This window comes from Streptopelia decaocto (assembly GCF_964273445.1).
Source record: "Streptopelia decaocto genome assembly, chromosome: 3".
Lineage (NCBI taxonomy): Eukaryota > Metazoa > Chordata > Aves > Columbiformes > Columbidae > Streptopelia > Streptopelia decaocto.
The window spans coordinates 40,222,633-40,241,488 of NC_138656.1; the positions used below are offsets into that span (position 1 = coordinate 40,222,633).

The window sequence follows — 18,856 nt, forward strand, 5'->3', positions numbered from 1 at the left end:
CCAGTGTAGTTCAAATCACTTTGTGTTTACTGTGAGTTAAGTCAAGGTCCTGAGTTATAATTTGGTTTCGTGACAAATATAATTGGATATCAGTTCAGAAAAATGTCTCTGGAAATGAACACAGCTAAAGGCTGAGCATGTGACCTACTGTAATCATTTTCTCTTTTTTTACAGATGTAATTTTGTAACTGATAGGATTTTTTTCTGGTAGATTAAAAACAGCTCATGTCATTAAGAATTAATTAAGTATGGAGACTTGTGAACTCCATTGCATCTCAAAAAGGGGAAATATAAATCCACATATAAAATTGTTATTCCATATGCATTTGGCATTTTTTGTCATGGGACCTGTCAGGTTCTTTTGGAGGTTTAGTGACTCACAGCAGTTGTAAATTTCAGGAACTCAGTTCCTTACTCCTCTCTTATTTGAAAGAGATAAATAAGATATGAAAAGCTAGGTAAAAATTCCATTCACAACAAAATAGCAATTATTTTTGTGTTTGAAAAGCTCAAGCCTAAACCTAAGCAAAAATATCCAGACGTATAATATATGAAGAAGAATTAGTAACCTTTACTCATTTTCTGTAGTGTTCTTTTGTTGATGGTTAGTCTCAAAAGTATCTGTGAAATACAGACCTTTTCTTACAGTTAACTGCATATTATAAAAAAAAGTATGTTCAAAGGATGGATAGAATAAAATTTTGAAAGTTCCACGATCACTTATAGTGTTTAGATTTGACCTAACAATAGAAGACAACAATCAACTGCATCTATATAGTTGCAATAGGATACTGTTTCAGCCTTGTAGTTTTATGTGTGTGTATTTCTCCCAAATTAGTTAAAAACTGAGGATTACAGAATCTTGGTAGATTATGGAGAACACAGTAAACTGATAATGTGACATGAGTTTAAGAGCACATAACCACGTGATCTGTAAATGATGTTAATGAGACTATTTTTCTGTATAGTCAAAGCTAATTCTTACAATTCTGCTGCACTGAAGAAGGGCAAGTTTTGAAAATGTACATATTTTCCCTAACCTTCCAAATAAAGTCATGTGTTGTAAAAGCAATCTTCTAGGAAACTAGAGCATTTACAGGAAAATAACCCAAAACTTAATTAGTTTCTCCCCTTAAAAATGTAAGCTCCCTGTCTGAAGAAGTGCTGCCTGTAAACTTTGGTGGCAGCTCCTATAAATATTCATGACTCTGTTATCCAGTCTGAGTTACAGCAAAAAAAAAATCTGCTTTTGCTAAATGAAAGTTGTTGTCTTGTAGCTGTCTTCCAGCATTTTTATGAAAGCAAATATTTGTCTTTTTTTTTTTTTTTTTTTTGATAATCAGCTAACGAGTCTGCCTGTACAAAATTTCCTAAGGATACCTTCTCATCACTTAAGAGTAAACTGAGAGAGACCCCTCTGTGTTCAGCCTCTGCTGCTTCCTTCTGAACACCGGCCATCGCACCAGGCTCATCTGCCTCTTCTCTGCCAAAGTTGCAGTCATGCCGCAGAGTATATAGTGCACAATGAGTAACTGCAATCATGTTGTTCACATACTGAAAATTTTAATATAATTTTATCTCTGGAGTTTGTTGCCTACTTATTTGACGTGCCTAGCTTTCAAATCCCTCTATGAAAAATTGATTATTTCAGGAATTTTCGCTCACATGCATCTTGCTGCACCCTTTTCCATGGGGTAACTAGCTAGAAGAAGAGCTATAGAAGATGTATCATATACTTACTTTCCCCAAATGCTCAGGCAGAATTCCCTTGGCAACAGCTTATTAGTAAGTGATTTGTGTTTGAAAAATATTAAGCCCTATTGCTTTCCTAAACTCTGCTGGAAAACTGCATGTGCTCAGCATCTCTGCAAACCAATCCATAAATATGAGTCAGTAGCTTGGGGCAAAACTGGTAGGAGAGTAGCATTTTCTTCTATATAAATTGTCAGATATGAATAAAAATTTATTTGTTAAAATTTATGCTATAAGAATGGGAGAAGTTTACTAATATAGTGTAAATAGTTTCTGGAGAGCTCTGCAGTTCCATAATCTTGAATCTCAATGCCCAGTTCCCATTTTTGCAGCAGCTGTTATCAACCAGAGTACATCAGCAATGACTCCTACAAGCAATCCTCTTAGGTCCATAATAGAGATCCCTTCTTTAACGACCTGTTGCAAAGTGTCTCAAAATTTCCTGGGTTTTAGGTAAGGAATGGACTCTTTCTACCAGATTCAAGTAATGTACTTAATTGTTGCTAACACTGGCTGTGGTTTATTGACCTTGCTTTGAAAAACTAGATATATGGAATGTATTTACTAAAATTTTGGTGGCAGGACTAAGTGAGAAGTACAGTCTATCAAGGACAACAGTCTCTCAAGAAAATGTGGCTGGGGCCAGTGCTTCCTGTGCATAAAATTTAATCTGGGCAGAACCAAATCAAATGAGCTTTAGGAAAGAGACATTAGCAGAAAGGTGGAACAGATGACCTACAAGGTTTTTTTTTTCCACTCTGAATTCATATCCCATTATATTTCTCTGCAGAGCTACATAATTCACTCATTAGGAGCTATCTCTGTCATATAAATTATGAGAAGAAACTCTCACTTCTACAAGCATGTCCTAAATTTTGTTCTGATCCTTCCTAATTCTGACATTGACAAACCACTGGAGCACAGGCTCTGTAAGCAGGAGGCATTTCCTGAAAACGCTTTCTAATCAGCTCACCACTTCAGGGTTCTGTACTTACCTGCGTTTTTCTTTCCATGAATGTATAACTTATTACCATAATATGCGGAACATGGAAAATGTGTTTGGCGAATGCATCTATATGCCAGCTTATGAAAAGTTAACTGACTCAATTACATGTGTCAGTTATTTTATTTTAAAAGCATGGCTTTAAAACCATTGATAATCTGCACCTAGGTCCCTTATAAATAGAAGTAAAATGTCTTATCAGAATAAGTTCTGAGAATTATAAACATAGAGTCATAGAACGGTTTGGGTTGGAAGGGACCATAAAGATCATCTAGTTTCAAGCCCCTCTGCCATGGGCAGGGACACCTTCCACTAGACCAGGTTGCTCCAAGCCCCATCCAGCCTGGCTTTGAACACTGCCAGGGATGGGGCGTCCACAGCTACTCTGGGCAGCTTGTTCCAGTGCCTCACCACCCTCATGGTAAAGGATTTCTTCCTTATTTTTAATCTAAATCTTTTCTACTCTTTCAGTTTAAAGCCATTACCCCTTGTCTTATCACTACTGATCTTGTAAAAAAGACTGTCTCCCAGCTTTCCTGTAGTTCCCCTTTAGGTATAATACTTGAAGGCTGCTATATGGTCTCCCCAGAGCCTTCTCTTCTCCAGGCTGAACAATCCCATCTCTCTCAGCCTGTCTTCATAGAAAAAGTGCTCCAGTCCTCTGATCATCTTCATGGCCTTACCCTGGACATGCTCCGACAGGTCCATGTCTTTTCTGTGCTAAGAACTCCAGAGCTGAATGCAGTATTCCAGGTGAAGTCTCATGAGAGCAAAGTAAAAGGGCAGAATCACTTCCCTTTACCCGCTGGTCACACTTCTTTTGATGCAGCCCAATATATGACTGGCTTTCTGGGCTGCAAGCAGACATTACTGGGTCATGTTGAGCTTTTCATCAACCAACACCCCCAAGTCCTCTTCCTCAGGGCTGTATAACTCATAATTTTCAGAATTGCTTTCAAATTAGCATGTTAAGTAAATGAAATAGGTTTGCCTGTTTCATTATTGATATGGAAATTAGAGCTTTCAGACCATGAAGGGAGCAGTGACACCAAATGTATTTTTCTGTATTCCTGCACTGTCTTGCCACTAATAGCCCTTTCCCAGGGGGGCCCTGGTAGTTGCCCTCTTCGACAAGTAATGGCCAGCTTCTGATGCCATCCCTGTAGCTGACTTTTGCAGTTTAGAAGAAAATACTCCGCATTTTCTGCAATCCTCAGCCTTGCCTTGGATTGCACATGCCCCAAATGGTTTCCATGCAATATCAGCGTATTTGAATCTGTTGCACCTCCTCTTCTTAGAAGCCTTTTAGCAAGTGCATTTGAGTCCCCCTTAAATCTGAGGACCTAAAGAGGAGATAGAAAGCTTTGTTTTTTGGTGCCAAAGAAAGGTGTTAATTCTTGAATGCAAACTGAAAGCATTATGATAACTTCAAGAAGTACGAAATAATTCAATGGATGTAATTTTAAATTAGATTTGACAACAGGATATTCTTTTTCTGGTCCCATAGTTTACGTAGCTTGAGTGAGTTCTGTACCTCTTTGTCAGCCTGCAAGACTTTCCCAGGCCAATGGCATCTGGGAACTTTTGTGTTTTGAAGGTGAATCTGCCTTTTTCTAATTCTTGAGCTCTTTAGTAGTTTGAAACTTGGTTTCTTTTTTGCCTTGGTTTATGTAAGAAAGTCCTCTACCCCTCTAAATCTATAATCAAATTGCATTTCAGAAATAGTGTGATCACAGAGTAAAAAGTAGAGCAAGGGACGAGTGTTTCGGAAGTTATATTTCTGACCATTTGACAATTCAGTGCACGTAAAAAACTGTCATGGTCTTCCTTCTAACTGAATGATATGAGCATTTACTAAAAAAATTGTACTTCTTTTATAGATTCACAAGGCTGATTGGTGACCTGTTTGTCCGCCTAAAAGTTGCCATCTTTTTAAGACTAAGTGACTCTCAGTGCTCTTTCACAAAGAGCAAAACTTTTGTGTTTTGTTTTTTTTTTTTAATTGGGTAAAAGTATACCTAAAGATGGAATAAATATCACTAGAAATCCTGAATTTTAAATAAAATGGTTGATTTCACTTTCTTCATCCAACTGTCATGTTCTGTGCCAATTGTCTTGCAATTCTCCATGTGACGCAGACACTTCTGTCTGCCCATAGGGCACTTTGAAACCCTTAGACCTTGCAGTACTTTCTGTTTTCTTTGTTCTTTAAGTGCTGACTAGGCATGTACACACTGACTCTGAACCCAGAATTTTGACTCACGAAGAGCATAAAATTATTCTGGCCTCAGTGGAGACAACGAGCATACTCTGAAAGTTACACCCACCATCTGGGACAGAATCAAGCTGTAACATCACTGGCACTGGGGAAATTATGTAAGGAGTTTAAGTTTGTGTACATGGTCATGGACGTGTAGGTGGCATTTATCTGTGATCTTCAGAGGCCTGGTTGTGCTTCCATTGAATTTAGCTGAGGCTTTTTCTGTGCAGTGGTGAGAGGGAAGATTTAGCCCCTGTTTAGCAACAAGCTTAAATCCCCCACTTTAAATTTTGGGTGAAAGCTCTGGGGTTTTTTTCAGTAAGTGTGTGTAATACAATGTGTAGTCAGTCTAGTTTCTTGCTTCTAGAATGAAACCCTGTCATTACGACTATGATCTTATTTAAAGGGAAAAAATCTGAAGAGGTTTCTCAGGAACTTTAAAGTACAAATCAACAGTCAAGAGTAGAAAACAAATGTAGTGAACCATGAAAATGGGTTCTTTTGGGTGTAACAATTTAAAAACTTAGAAGAGGGAAAACCCAGACACCCTCTTCCTGCAACTCCTGCTAGAACACTTTGCAATCTCACTTTAACCTCTCACGTTGCCCATGTTTTGTGAATGCCTGAAAAGAGTTTTGAAGAGTGAGTAGTCTGTTTTTACTGCACAGCTACCAAAGTGTGTTCTAGTATTAGTTTGTCATTCAAATGCCCATTTATAAACATCACTGACCATCTTTCATTATGAAATGTTGTGTGTTAATATTGTCTTTAGAATTATTGGCAAATCTGTTTTCTCATGATAATCAGTCACTTCTAAAACACAAGCTCTTGCATCTAATATATAATTCACTTTAGTGGAGGCAATTATGTTGATTGCAACATCCATCAGAATACACTGGCTCTAAAAATAAGAGTGTATGTGACAGTCCATATTTAGCAAATCAAAGTTATTAATGAGACCCTGTTCCTTGCATATCATTCATCCATATGTAAAACATTTTCAACACCCTTGTCAGGGATCAGCAAGAGCAGGCAGCTTCCCAAGGGAAGCTAAGGAAGAACTGAGGATGTCAACAGTGCAGGCAGGAGCAATGTCCTCACCAACAAAGTCTCAAGTGACCAGGAGGGTCCAAGGTCAAGCCAGGAAGCCAGGGCAGCACTGATAAGTCACAGAGCTGGTTAGAGGTGTATCTACAAAGTAGGTCAAGTGGAGGCCTGGGGAAATAGCTGGGCTTAAGCACAACTTCTGGGTGCAGGAGGCCTCAGTGGAGACCCTGGGTGGACTGCTCAGGGCAATTACAGCTCCTTGGTGTGCTAAGAGCCCTGACCAGGACCCTTGGGGGCAGGGGTGGGGAAGTAGATAAAGAGAGAAATAAATAGAGAAATAGAGTAGCTTTTAGTTGGAGAACTTTTCTGCAGATTGCACTTCTGTAAGAAGCTGTAAAAACATGGAGAACTCATACAAATAGTGGCATTAGAAAAGCAGACATTGTCATTCTCTGAAATGCTGAGGGCTCATGGCTCTTCTTTGAGAGGGAAACAGGCAACTGACTGACATCCTCACCAGATGCTCAAGGTCAGGCTACTGGACACATGCAGTTGCTTTACACATGTGCTAGTGCAGAAAAGGAGTGGTACCTGTGAAAGATGGGCACATCCATATTCCAGATCTCATTGCTCTAAAAGTCAAAAGAACAAAACCTAATTTCTCTGTGTCTTCAAATGTTCTGGCTGAAAATAAGAGTGATTTTCACATTCTTCTTGCTTTCCAATATGCTAGTGAATTTTGTTGCAGGCAAGCCAAAAAACATGGTGACGAGGGTGTGAACTGGTGAACTCAAATTCCTGAGCTGCTTCTGGGTTCGCATGTGACTACAAGTAGCTCTTAAATAGATCTTCAAACATACGCTTCTATAATAAAGAAGTAATTCTTAGCACACAGCAATGGTAGTAAATTGAGCCAAAGAGCAGGAATGTCCTTAAGGACTATTTTCTTCAACACTAGTATATTAGTTATATTTCCCAGATAACTAAATTTTCTTGAGCATATTCTGCCTTATCCACACTGGCCCATATAAACAATTCTGACATAAAGAATCCAAGCCATGGGTATTATAAACTTTAGGTTCCTGAAGGGGAGGGGATCTGGATAGTCCAGAGAAAAATGTCTGAGATGAACGTGATTTTTTGAGCCTTGGCTAAGATATGCTCATAATGAAAAAACAAACAAACATTATTATATTTGCTATGGAGGTGGAACAAAAATGGTCTTGAAAAGAACCCTGCAGGGAAGATACTGTAGTACAGTCACACAGTGAAAACAAGGGTTGTTTAGATACAGCAGTAGATTAATAGTGTGACAAGCTAATCCTTCTCTCCTACTCCTGAAGACCTGGTGGTTGTTTTTCTAGTGCTGAGTACTCTGTGACCTGAAGATGCTTTTTTATTAAAACCTCTCCTGACATAAAGATGGACAGTTGGCCACCTCTGCAGCAACAGTTTTTGTTGGAGGTGGAAGGAGATGCTAATCCCAAAATATACCCACAATGGGACTCAAGGAAGTGCTAAACTAACTAAAGGTGCCTATGCGGGCACTGTGAGAATATAGTTTACAAGGCCTTAATCAAGTGCAGAGAACAGGGAGTTTGGTTTGTTTCTTTTCAGCTGGAATTATACTTGTTGGAATAAACAAAATTTGATTCCTGGAATTCTCAGAACTGTCTACACATTTATATTGAATATGTATTTTATCACTAGTATTTTCAAGGGGTTTAGCGATGTTTTTTTTTTTTGCTTGTTCAATTAAACAACCAATTTTGAAGGAAATGAAAAGAAAATGCTTCACCATAAAAGGAGTTAAATGACAAAGACCATCTCTCTCCTCAGTATTCTCTTACCACTCTACTAACTGTGGATGCAACCTGGGTATAAAGGATCCAGAATTCTTCCCCTCATCTTTTTGTGACTTTTCAGCATGCATGCCAATGCACTAGTTTAAGTGTATAATAATATTAAAATTCATGGAAACTGAGGTTATAGAAACTGTTTGTCTGCTATACTTGGTGTGCGATGTGGATTTGTGTCTGTACCTGTAGATTTTGTAGACACATTAATTGCTTTGGAAACAGAAGGGATATGAGAGTTCAGGGAGTAGGGAAAGAGGCCATGGCTGCTTATGGGAGTAAAAAGTGGAAAAGTATGAAATAAAAATAGACTAGATAACACACATAAAATGAGGAAAAAATAGTCATAAACTGCATTAAAATATAACTTCATTTTACATCAAGTAACACCTGTAACTGCAGCTGGAGTTAATAAAATACTGAAATAGCATTCACTGGAGTGGGTTTGCATGCATTTGCAGGTGACTTGTCAGAAATAAATGTTTCCATGGAGTTGTAAAATATCTAATTGATCTGACTACTTTAAGACTCAGAGTCAAATACAAGATGAGCACTTCCTCCTTCCTAGTGACTGCAAGAGTGAGGTTCTTAGGTGAAGTTATTCCCCTTTACTCCTGTAGTGGACAAGCTGGCAGTCAGGAACTGGGAACATTTCTAATGACCAGCAGTAAATACGGGCTCTTTTTGCGGATCATTGACACCACAGATGATTTAAGGTTTTCTTACCTACACTGATCAAAAGATTCCTCCATCTGACACATGAGACGGTGCTCTGAAGTAATGAAGTGGGTAAATATTGCACAATAAGGAATTGTGCTGCACTCAGTGTCTTGCTGGTGGGGGAAGCTGTAAAATATTCAGAGCTGATGTGAAGTATTCATTGCTAAATACAGTCTGTTGGAAATGTACTTCATTCAAGGGTAATGGAGTGCATAAAGAGTTCAAAATCAAGCAAGGTGATGCAAACCACTGTGGTGTTTATGTAGCTTCAAGCATCATTTTCATCATTTAGCTGTCAGTATTCCATTTTATTAGTTAAGACTGAATGATACAGAGGCAGAACAGCTCTGCTGAAGGATTTTGCATCTAGAAAAACAATGAAATAATATATGAAATAATGAAATAATCAATGAAATAATATTTTTTCTCATTATGTCTAATACGTTATACACCTTTTTAAGTTTTTGGTCTTCCATTTTTTTATTTTGAATGTTGGTTATAGCAGACTATACTGTATGAGTCTTAAATTTTATCTGTAATTAATTTTTAGCTGAAGTCTTAGGTTGAAATATTGTGATTTCTAAATCTAAAGTAAAAATAAATAAAACCATATATACACATTTTTTAAAAACTATTTGACTAATACAGCAGCAGCTCCTGATAAAACTCCTATGCATTATGGGTTATACACACACAGCTTAAAAAATGTTTTTGCTGTTTTTTCTTAATGTGCTAGTTAGTTGTCCGGCCATTAAACAACCTCATCCCAAGGGTCTCATGCATTTTGTATATGATGTCTGTTGCATAAAGCAGATTTTATAATTATTTAATGAATCTCTGTATCTGACCCATCATTTTAGTTACAATAGTGGTAGCATTGATCCCCTATTTAAAACTTTTTAGAATTGAGGGAGAAAACAAAACAAAACCAGCAAGCTGTAAAATAGAAATGAAACCTCTAGATTTCTGGTCTGCTGTGCTCATGAGATAGTATCAAATTCTGTGTTATTTTATTCTATTCCAGCTGTTTACCTCTGCAAACGGACAATGCAAAACAAAGCAAGGCTAGAGCTAGCAGACTATGAAGCTGTAAGTACCTGGGGAAAAGCAGGTTTCTCTGCTGGGCCTAATGAGCATGTTAAGCCTGAGAACTATGAGCCTTGTGTGTGAAGATTTATTAGTTATCTACTATTGCCAGGATGTCGGTCCGATGGTGCTCCGTGGTCATAAATGGTGTTTGAAAGCTGTAGTGAAGGCTAGATAGGAAAAAACTGAAATTTTGGTCCATCTCTAATCTTACTCTGCTCAGATGATCGTGGCAGGATCAGAAATAACTGTTCACAAATCCCAGACAGGCCACAAGTGTTTGAAAGCAATTGTACTGTACACCGTGTAAAGTTTGAATGAAGGATCCCTGGCGACATTTTCAAAAGCACTTGGTAGCTGTAGAAATATAAATCTCATTCTTAAAAGTCATGCTGGTGCTTGAGCCCTTCTCCCATCAGTTAGACCAGAGGCAAAGAGGGTCAGACCAGAGGCACTTCCCACTCCCCGAAAGTTGTACTGTGCACCAGGCAAGATAAGATAATTGGGGCTGGGATGAGCTGGAAAAAGAGGGACTTTGATTAGCTGCTGAGGATGACACACGCTAAGGAGAAAGAAGTCTTGTATTCCATCCATATCCACCCCAAAGTTCCTGAATTTTTCATGAAAATGTCAACATAAAATTGATGAACAGCCCTGGCTCCGCACTGAAAGCTGTCCAGCTGTGCTGCTGTGACATGAGAGCTGGATAGTCAGACAAGCCTCTCAACATGCCAGATAATCCAGCCTCAGCACCATGCTGACACATGTTATTGCTTCTTCTGGCACAAGCTTGCTTTTCAGTGTACTGCACTGTGGGGTACACATAATTTTATAGTTACATGCCTTAGAAAATTCACCTCCAGTATACAATCCATGAGAGCCTTTATTGGTATTGACAAGATCTTTAGAAAGTCTCCTCTTCACTCTCTGCAGTCTTTATTTTCAGTATGTCATAGAGATACATTTGCAATGCATAGAAACACAGGTAAAGCAATACTTTTTGTTAGGAAGTTTACAGACAATTTTTCACTTAGTCTCAGTAAAGGCAGTGCATGAAGGTAACTGGGGTCTTTTTGGAGGAAGAGCATCAGCTTTCTCCATGTTAACAGACCGCATGCTTCTGCTGTGTAAGCTGCAAGGAGATTGGGAAAGCTCTGTTGCAGAGAGTGAAGATGTCCCAGCATCACTGGAAGAACGAATTTTACTAAGATTTTAAAAATTTTCTTCCTATTGTTATTAGCAGGCTGTAGGATATATACATTTCCTGTACAGTAGTGAAAAGCTGTAGTCTGCATTTTTATAAAACGAAGTTAGCTGTGGAGTTCTTGGAAGATTCCTGTACTACCAAAATATTGATAGCTTCTTATTTTATTTTTAATAAATTGAGAGACAGCCAACATTGTTCACTGCAAACCATCTGTATAGATGACTGATGAGAATTGTCATGTGGATCATCTAGTATGGAAAATACTGCTGTCATCTTTCAGTATTAGGTACTTTTAAAACACTAATGTATTATTGTGAAATTGCCCAGCCAGCACCCAGTATATAAAAATGCTTCAGAAATCCCATATTCTGCTGAAGATTGCACCCACCCTTGTCATCAGAGTTTGAAAACTAAAATAGGTGAGGCATTCAAAAGTAGATAGATCTAGTATCCTGCTTGGTGTCAAGCAAAGACTTTATATCAGATAAGTAAGGTATATTTACACTGACACAGATATTATGACTTGTATTACATCTCGGGGTGGGGCGGGGGCAGGGAAGGAGGGAGGGGAGGAAGGAAAGATACACTAAAAGCTATTAAATAGTAAATAACTTTGAATACAACCCACTAAATTGTGATTTATTTTCAGGAGAGTTTGGCCAGGCTACAGCGAGCATTTGCGCGGAAATGGGAGTTTATTTTTATGCAAGCTGAAGCACAAGCGAAGTAAGTTCCTTTGAAGATGAGGAGTTTGGGTTTTACAGGCTTTTTGAAGGGCGGGAAAAGTGATTGGACACTTCTTCTGTTTGAAATTACTTTCATTAACACTGGCTCTTTTAAATGTCCTCTACCATTGACAGAGTGGACAAGAAGAGAGACAAGATAGAGAGGAAGATTCTTGACAGCCAGGAGCGAGCATTCTGGGATGTGCACCGGCCGGTGGTGAGTGCTGGTGGGGCCGCTCTGCCTGTGAGTGGGGACACGGATAAATATCAGCCTTTGTGGAGCACTGGGGTAGCCTGGCAACAAGCAAAAGGGCTGGGGGCTGTGGCCTGCCTCCCTTTTTTGAAGAATCTATAGTTCATATTGTTCTACTATTGAAGATTACAGATGTGTGTACACTGTCTGGGGCTTTCAGTGAATAGATTTGTTGTGCCTGATTTCTTGAATCAGAAGGTACCTGTCTTTGACTGTTACCCTTTCAAAGGTTTCACAAGGTATGAGTCATACAACCAAAATTATCAGCATAGCTAAAAATACTTTTAAATAAATCTGACTTTTAATCTGCTTTTTTGCTCACTAAGCTTTTCAGCTCCACTCTGGTCATATTTCCATGCTATTTTTAATGTAAATAAAGGTTAGATATTGTTGGCTTTTTGCTGTGGGAGTCATACACTGTCCAAACAAGATTTGTCAGAGTTCCTTGTCAAAGTCCATCTGAAACAAGATTTTTAAAAAAGAAAGGGTCTTACATAATCAGCTACCTTTGAGAGTGAAAACTTTGACAAGTAATGTCAAATGTCACAAGACTTCCAATTAAACTGTGAGAACTCCATAATCACACTTTTTTGTTTTATTGCAGAATTATCTCTCTTTCGCTTACCTAGAGTTATGCTTTCATCTACTGTGTACAGTTTGGTATCATTAATAATGAAACCAAATATAGACTGTATTTTCTACTGTAACATTGGGAAAATATACTTAACTGAAACAAATTTTTCTGGGGAAGTAAAGTTAGGTGATGATGCCTGTAGAAGAGGTGAATACAGTAAGAAAGTTTCAAAAAACCCAATAAACTTGGACATGGTCAGTTCGCATTTTTTACTGTGGAATTAAATGAGCAGTAGATGAAATGGAAGAAATGGATTTTTCAGGTAGAGAAAATAATTTGAAGTGAAAGATTCAAACCACAGGAATTAGATGCAAGAAGACTGGGACATTATTGTCTAGTCACCAGCATAAAATAAGGAAGGAGGACAGAATACAATCTGCCATCTGGTGTGGGTGGGAGCTACAAATAGTATAGACACAGAAAGTTTCTATGGACCTAAGAACTTTGGAGGTGCACGTAGCTTTTATATTAGCTGCAGAAATGGATCTAAGAGTTTTGAATCTAGGAGTGAGATGCTATTCCCAGGTTTGGAAGAGAAGATGAATTGTTGAAGTTTCAAGTTAAGATATAGGCAGACAGTAAGGAGAGAATTAAAGGGACCATGACAAGAGGAAATCGAATTTGATTAAGAGCTTTGGCTGAACTGTGGATAAATCTGCCTGGTCCAGCAGATGCTTTTAATCTGGCTGTAGACATACCTAGGAAACATCAGAAGCAGAAGACTGGCTTTCAGTCAGCAATGTAGGTTCCTGACTTTAGGAGATATAAATAGAAGAATGGATAGATTCTTTCTTTGGCTAACCAGCTCCTTTCAGTAGTTAGTGAAATACTCATTTTGAAAACATTATTATGAATTTTCTGACACAGTAAAAGCCAGAAGCTTCTATTAGAAAGAATAAAAAATAAAAGAGGAGCAAACTGAAAAGAGGAAGGTCATGCTAGAACTAATTACAATTTGTAATGGCTTTTCAAGCATCTCAAAATCTCACCAAAAGCTCACAGAAATATTCTGCAATTCTGGAGAGCTAATTTTGGAAAATTAGGTAATGTTTGGATAAGAATCTGGGATTAATACTTATTTCTGTTTACAGTTCTTCAGTTTTTGATCAAGATTCAGCAGCTAGGGGCAGTGACAATATTGTTCAAAATCCACCTCAATTTATTATTTTTTAACTGAAAATGAATTTTGAGGATTAAATAATTCATTATTTGCTTATTTTGTTTAGGTGAGTAAACAAGTATTTCCCAGAGGTTTTTTTGCAGGTATCCCTAATTGCTTTACTTCTTACCTACCTTTAAAAAGAGATACTTTAAGATGAGGAAAGGGAAAGAAGAAGGAAGAAGCCCATCAGCACAAGAGGACAGTGCAGCTGTGTACTACAAGAACGGGAGATGTAAAACAAGAACAGCTATACGTCAGTGAAAGCAGGAGAATGTAGCTGCAGAAAAAGAGCATGATTTAGGTATCAGAAATGTTGCTGTGACTGATAAGTTTACAATAAAAGAAATGAACCAAAGTTTGATGTGTAAAGAGCATTTGCCTCAAAAAGCACCTCTGTTTCATAGCTCCCAATTCAAAGTCGATCCCTCAGGTGGTTACAGAAGCCCTTGAAGGTTTATGCCATAGTGTGACAGACTTATGCTTGAAAGTCATCATGGCTGTTACTTTTAATCAGCTGCCTGGGTAACGCCCTCAGCTTTTTTCTAGGTTTTCAGGCTGAAATAATGCTTGGAGAGGAACCAGAGATTTTTGGATTTGGAAAGGAGTTTTTTCAAATAGTCACCTGTTCTCCAGTTTTCTTTTGACAGGCAGTTAAGAGAACAGCTTTGATATCCCACTGATCAGTTTTCATTCCAATACTTATTTAATTGCAGTTTCACAACATATTTAATTTTTTTATTTTGCTCTGTATTTTAGTGTAATGTGAAGCATAATCTTGGTCATTTCTGTAAATTCCTGTTGCTGCTTTATGTAGAAAGATCGTAGCTTGCAGCTAAAAAGAGCTTCAACCACAGGTACTGCAGCCTGCAGAGACATTCTTGAATAACTTTTAATTTTACTAGTTCAGATACCAATTGCAGCAAAACCATGGAAGTGGGTATCAGGGAGAGCTGCATAAAATCCCTCGAGATCCTGAGCAGCACACCTAGGTTAAAGTCCATTTCTAAGCTACAGTCAGTACCTAACATTGGTGTGAGATTAATTTATCCACATACAGTGATACCTTTCTCTTTTTGATGGCAGAGTAAACATATCTTAGAAGTCTTTCTTTTCCTTCCACTTGCATTGAAAATATATAATTTTCATAATTTTAAAACTTCTATCAATAACGGTCTATGCAACTGAATGAAAATTGCTTAGGAGGATTAGGGTTCTAGTCAAAAAGCAATAACAAATCAAACTAAATCAGGGAAATCAGTTCCTTCCATGCAAAAGAAATTAAGAAGCTGCTCTTGTTTGAAAAGAAATGTCATGCTCCTGATTAAAGGCTTTATAAAAGAACTTATCACTTCCTTGAATTATTAACTCTGTTTAAAAAGCATCACCTTACAATAATTAAAAAGGGACAAACAAGCACTAAAATAGTAAATCCTATGAAACATTCTCTAACTCACATCAGATACAATAGGAGCAGAGTAGCTGCAGCTTGCTGTAAAATTAACTCTTTTAGGTAGTGACTAAGGACAGCTGATGTGTTGCTGCTACAGGGGATTCACTTTTCTTCCTGAGTTACATATTAATGTAATGTATAATAAAAGCCTGTTGGGGGCTTGTTGAGATTCAGATTAATTTAGAAGATAATGGGGGAAGTATCCTTTTCTCCTGAAAGTCATCTGTATAAGTCTTAACTTTAATAAATTGGGTTTTTTTTTGTTTTTTGTTTTTATTTTCTCCAAAACCAATACATGTCTGATTTAATACAGTAAGATAAATTATTCAAGGCCGGTATGTCTGGTAAGGACAGTAGCAACGTTAAGGGCAAATGGGGGTTTAAGATCATTCACTGATGATGTAAAATTCAGAAATATGTATGATTTCTGCATTTGGAGATTTCATGCCTATGTTTCTTAGTAGAAAACTAGGAAAAAAGTAATCCTTATTTTTTTAAAAAAACCTTGTCACACATCCCATGTCTTGCTTCTCTATTTAGTTTCTTTTTTTTTTTTTTATGAGATCTATCTCCATTAATCTTATTTTATCTGTTTATATTTTAAAATTGTATTTTATGTGGTCTGAACATGACCCTCAGCAACTGAGCCAGTAGGTAATATCACTGGCTGTGTAGGGTCATGCAGCGGATAGTTGTGGTTATTTGTTCTGGATTTTCTTTCATTGCTTTTGTTTTTAATGACTTTTCCATCCTGTCCTGCAAGATCAGCCTCAAAGACTTGGCAGACACTGAATTTAACTTGGCTAAGGCGGTGCAATACTTGATTTGACACTTCTCGTGCTACAAATCCTAGACTTTTCTGGGCCAGTTTCTTGTTTAGGCAGAGAACACTTCTGTTTGCTTTATCGTAACATTTTCAGAAAGTTTTTAAACAGCTCCGGGAAACAAATGTGAATCGTACCATCCAACCTCTCTAGTGATGTCTCCACACACGATTTTCATGTCTTCTTTTGCACCTGTTTCGCCATATATCCTTAAAAGGGAGTTACCTCTCCAGCAAACAGGGAATACAGCCAAAGCAGCAACTGGCAGTCTCAGATAAGTGCACTTCTGGTAATGAAACAAAGCCTTGTGCAATGTTTTATTTTCAGAAAATGGTTATAATGTTTACTCACATCTGTTTGAGGCAGATATTTATAAACCTTATAGCTCGCCTGCTAAGACCTTTATGGAAGAATTTGTGCTCACATTATTTTTATTCAGTCTGATATTCAGTAGGGGTGGGACAGATGGGGGGAAAAAGAAGCCAGCTTCCTTGCAACAGTGAACAAACTGAAAGTGCTCGAGTTAAAACTGAGGATTATGAAGAGGTCAGAAATTGTGAAATAGCTGACTGATGAGACAGTGGAAGGACACAGAAAAATTAGATGTTATGGTTTTTAGTAAAACCCAGTTCTGGTAGCAACTAGGAAAGTAAGCTGGCATAATAAAGATAAGAAATATTTTTAATAAGTCCAATGTTTATGCATTGATTTTTGTTTCTGTGTGAATTAAATTTGCTGCCTTAATCCAAAGCATTTTGTCAAGGATCTTCTTGTAAGTCAAAAGGCAGAAAATCAGTTTCTAAATGTCACCTATGTTTGCCATCAACATTTGCAGAGACGTGTAGTCAGACTTTCCTGTTGTCCCCTTTTTGAAGTGAATAACCTAAATTCTTCTGTATGGAATCTGTAAATGAGCAGTTTCCTGCCTTTTGGGGTGAAAAAAAATGAGAAAGCAATAATGTCTCTGAGTATTTAGCACAGGGGCAGTAAAGCTAATAAATTTAACAGGTTTTCTTATGCAGCAGTATTGCAAATACTGGAATCTTCACATACACAGAAATCACATTAGTACAGCCTTATTTAAAATTCATACTTACTTCAAAATCATGTGAATAAACACAGTGGATCTAATTTCTGTACAATCATTTCTGGTTCTGAAAACCAGTCACTACAAACCTAAAATAGTCTATTGTAAATTAAGAGGAATTAGAAATTAAATTAACTTTCAAAAAAAAATAGGCATATAACTTCCATGCAGTACTATATTCTTTTGTAGAGCTTCTAGTTTAGCCTCATATAAAAAAAAATTAAATTTCAACATCCCTTTCATGTACATTTTGTATATCATGTGTTTCTCTGATACACAGAGCTCTAAAATGTTTTCTTTTAAAAAAACCCAAAATGATAAAATCCCATTCTCTTAAGGTGAAAGCCCAGCTTTGTACGAATTCAGTCCTTCTACGACCAAGTGTATGAGAATCTGAGAATCCCTGTCAGGATTCAAGATGCTCTATCTCCTAAGGATTAATTTTATGGTTTCATTTATTGTATTATATTTCTGGAAAATGTCTCTCTCTCTCTCCCTCTTTTTCTCCTGTTCCAATGAGGTCCTTGGTTTGCACAGCCACTGGAATTCCTTGTGTGTCTGATACTACTCAGGGAAAAGATCTGATCTCTAGTTTGAGAAGACAGGTATAAAAAAGAAACTGGTAGGGCATAGGTTCTTTTTTTTTGGAAAGATAATGAAAATCTTTGAAATCCTAAGTTTCATGCTGAGTCTTCCTATCTCTTAGCTTGAAAATCATCTGAGTTTTACCATGCTGCAAACATAATTAAAGCTTGATCAAACTAATAGATCAAATATATCTTCTGTCTGATGGTCTTTGAACGTCATTTGTTTTGTCCAAACAAGAGAAACAACTTGTAGTTAAACTTTTGTCCAATAATTGCACTCCTTGCCATGTTTTGATTGAGTCCACTGCAGAACAACAGTGGAACTACTGCTATTTTTATAATAGTTGATGATCTTCAAATAAATCCTTGAATAAATCATATATTGATTTTACTAATTAGTCCAAATGGCAAGTTTTCTGTCCTTCATGCAATGCTGTCTATACTGGGTTTAACTTATGCTTAAATGCTTACACCTTTCTCTGCAGTTTATCAAGAATTCATTTTTTCTGCATCAATATGTTTCTAGTAGATGACACCATCAGGTTTATTGCTCATTCATTTCTATTTAATAAATAAGTCTGGAACTTTATATTAATTTTCTCTGTTCTTGAATGAATCAGAATGAAATTAGCTAACAACAACCTATATTGAGTATTTAAATAAATTCTATGCTGCCTGCATATTTCTCTACTAAAACCTTTAACAGAAGAGCAGACTTAATTCCAACAAAGCTTTTATTAATTCTTATGAATTAAGACAATCACTTCCTTTGAAGGAAGCAGTTCAGTAAGATTTGGCATTGAACATTCTGTGGCCTGAAATACCAGTCTAATTAATGAATAAGAAAAAATTGAAAGCTTTATTTACTTAATTAAAAGCCAATAAGTTGTACATCATTATCAGCTGATATAGGCAGGTTTTAACAGTTAAGCTGTGTACAACTAATTTGTTTCCATAGTACTACTTGACTGCAGATAACTATATTCAGCAATATATGCAGCATATTGTCAGATGTGTCACATGTTTTAAAAGCAGATTCATATTAAGGCCTATAACCAAATTTGAAGCAATTCTAAGCAAGTCCAGTTCCAAGTTGAATTCACTTATTTCAGTGCCACACTGCATCCATAGATTGTAATTATTTACCCTATATTGTGTTCCATAAAAATAGCACTTAGTAGCATAACATATCTCTTTTAAGAA

The 18,856-nt window shown here is 37.1% G+C and overlaps 1 protein-coding gene across 13 annotated transcripts in view; it reads left to right on the plus strand.

The window, feature by feature from the left end:
* The window catches only part of RGS7 (regulator of G protein signaling 7), a gene marked incomplete at both ends in the record, with an annotated part of 239,621 nt that overhangs the window by 169,817 nt on the left and 50,948 nt on the right, over nt 1–18,856 (plus strand). For all 13 annotated transcript variants that reach the window (XM_082048677.1, XM_082048678.1, XM_082048680.1 and 10 more), the window contains 3 exons: nt 9,663–9,727; nt 11,581–11,657; nt 11,792–11,873. In XM_082048677.1, coding sequence (XP_081904803.1) covers nt 9,663–9,727; nt 11,581–11,657; nt 11,792–11,873 — 224 coding nt within the window. The remainder of the gene's footprint in view (nt 1–9,662; nt 9,728–11,580; nt 11,658–11,791; nt 11,874–18,856) is intronic.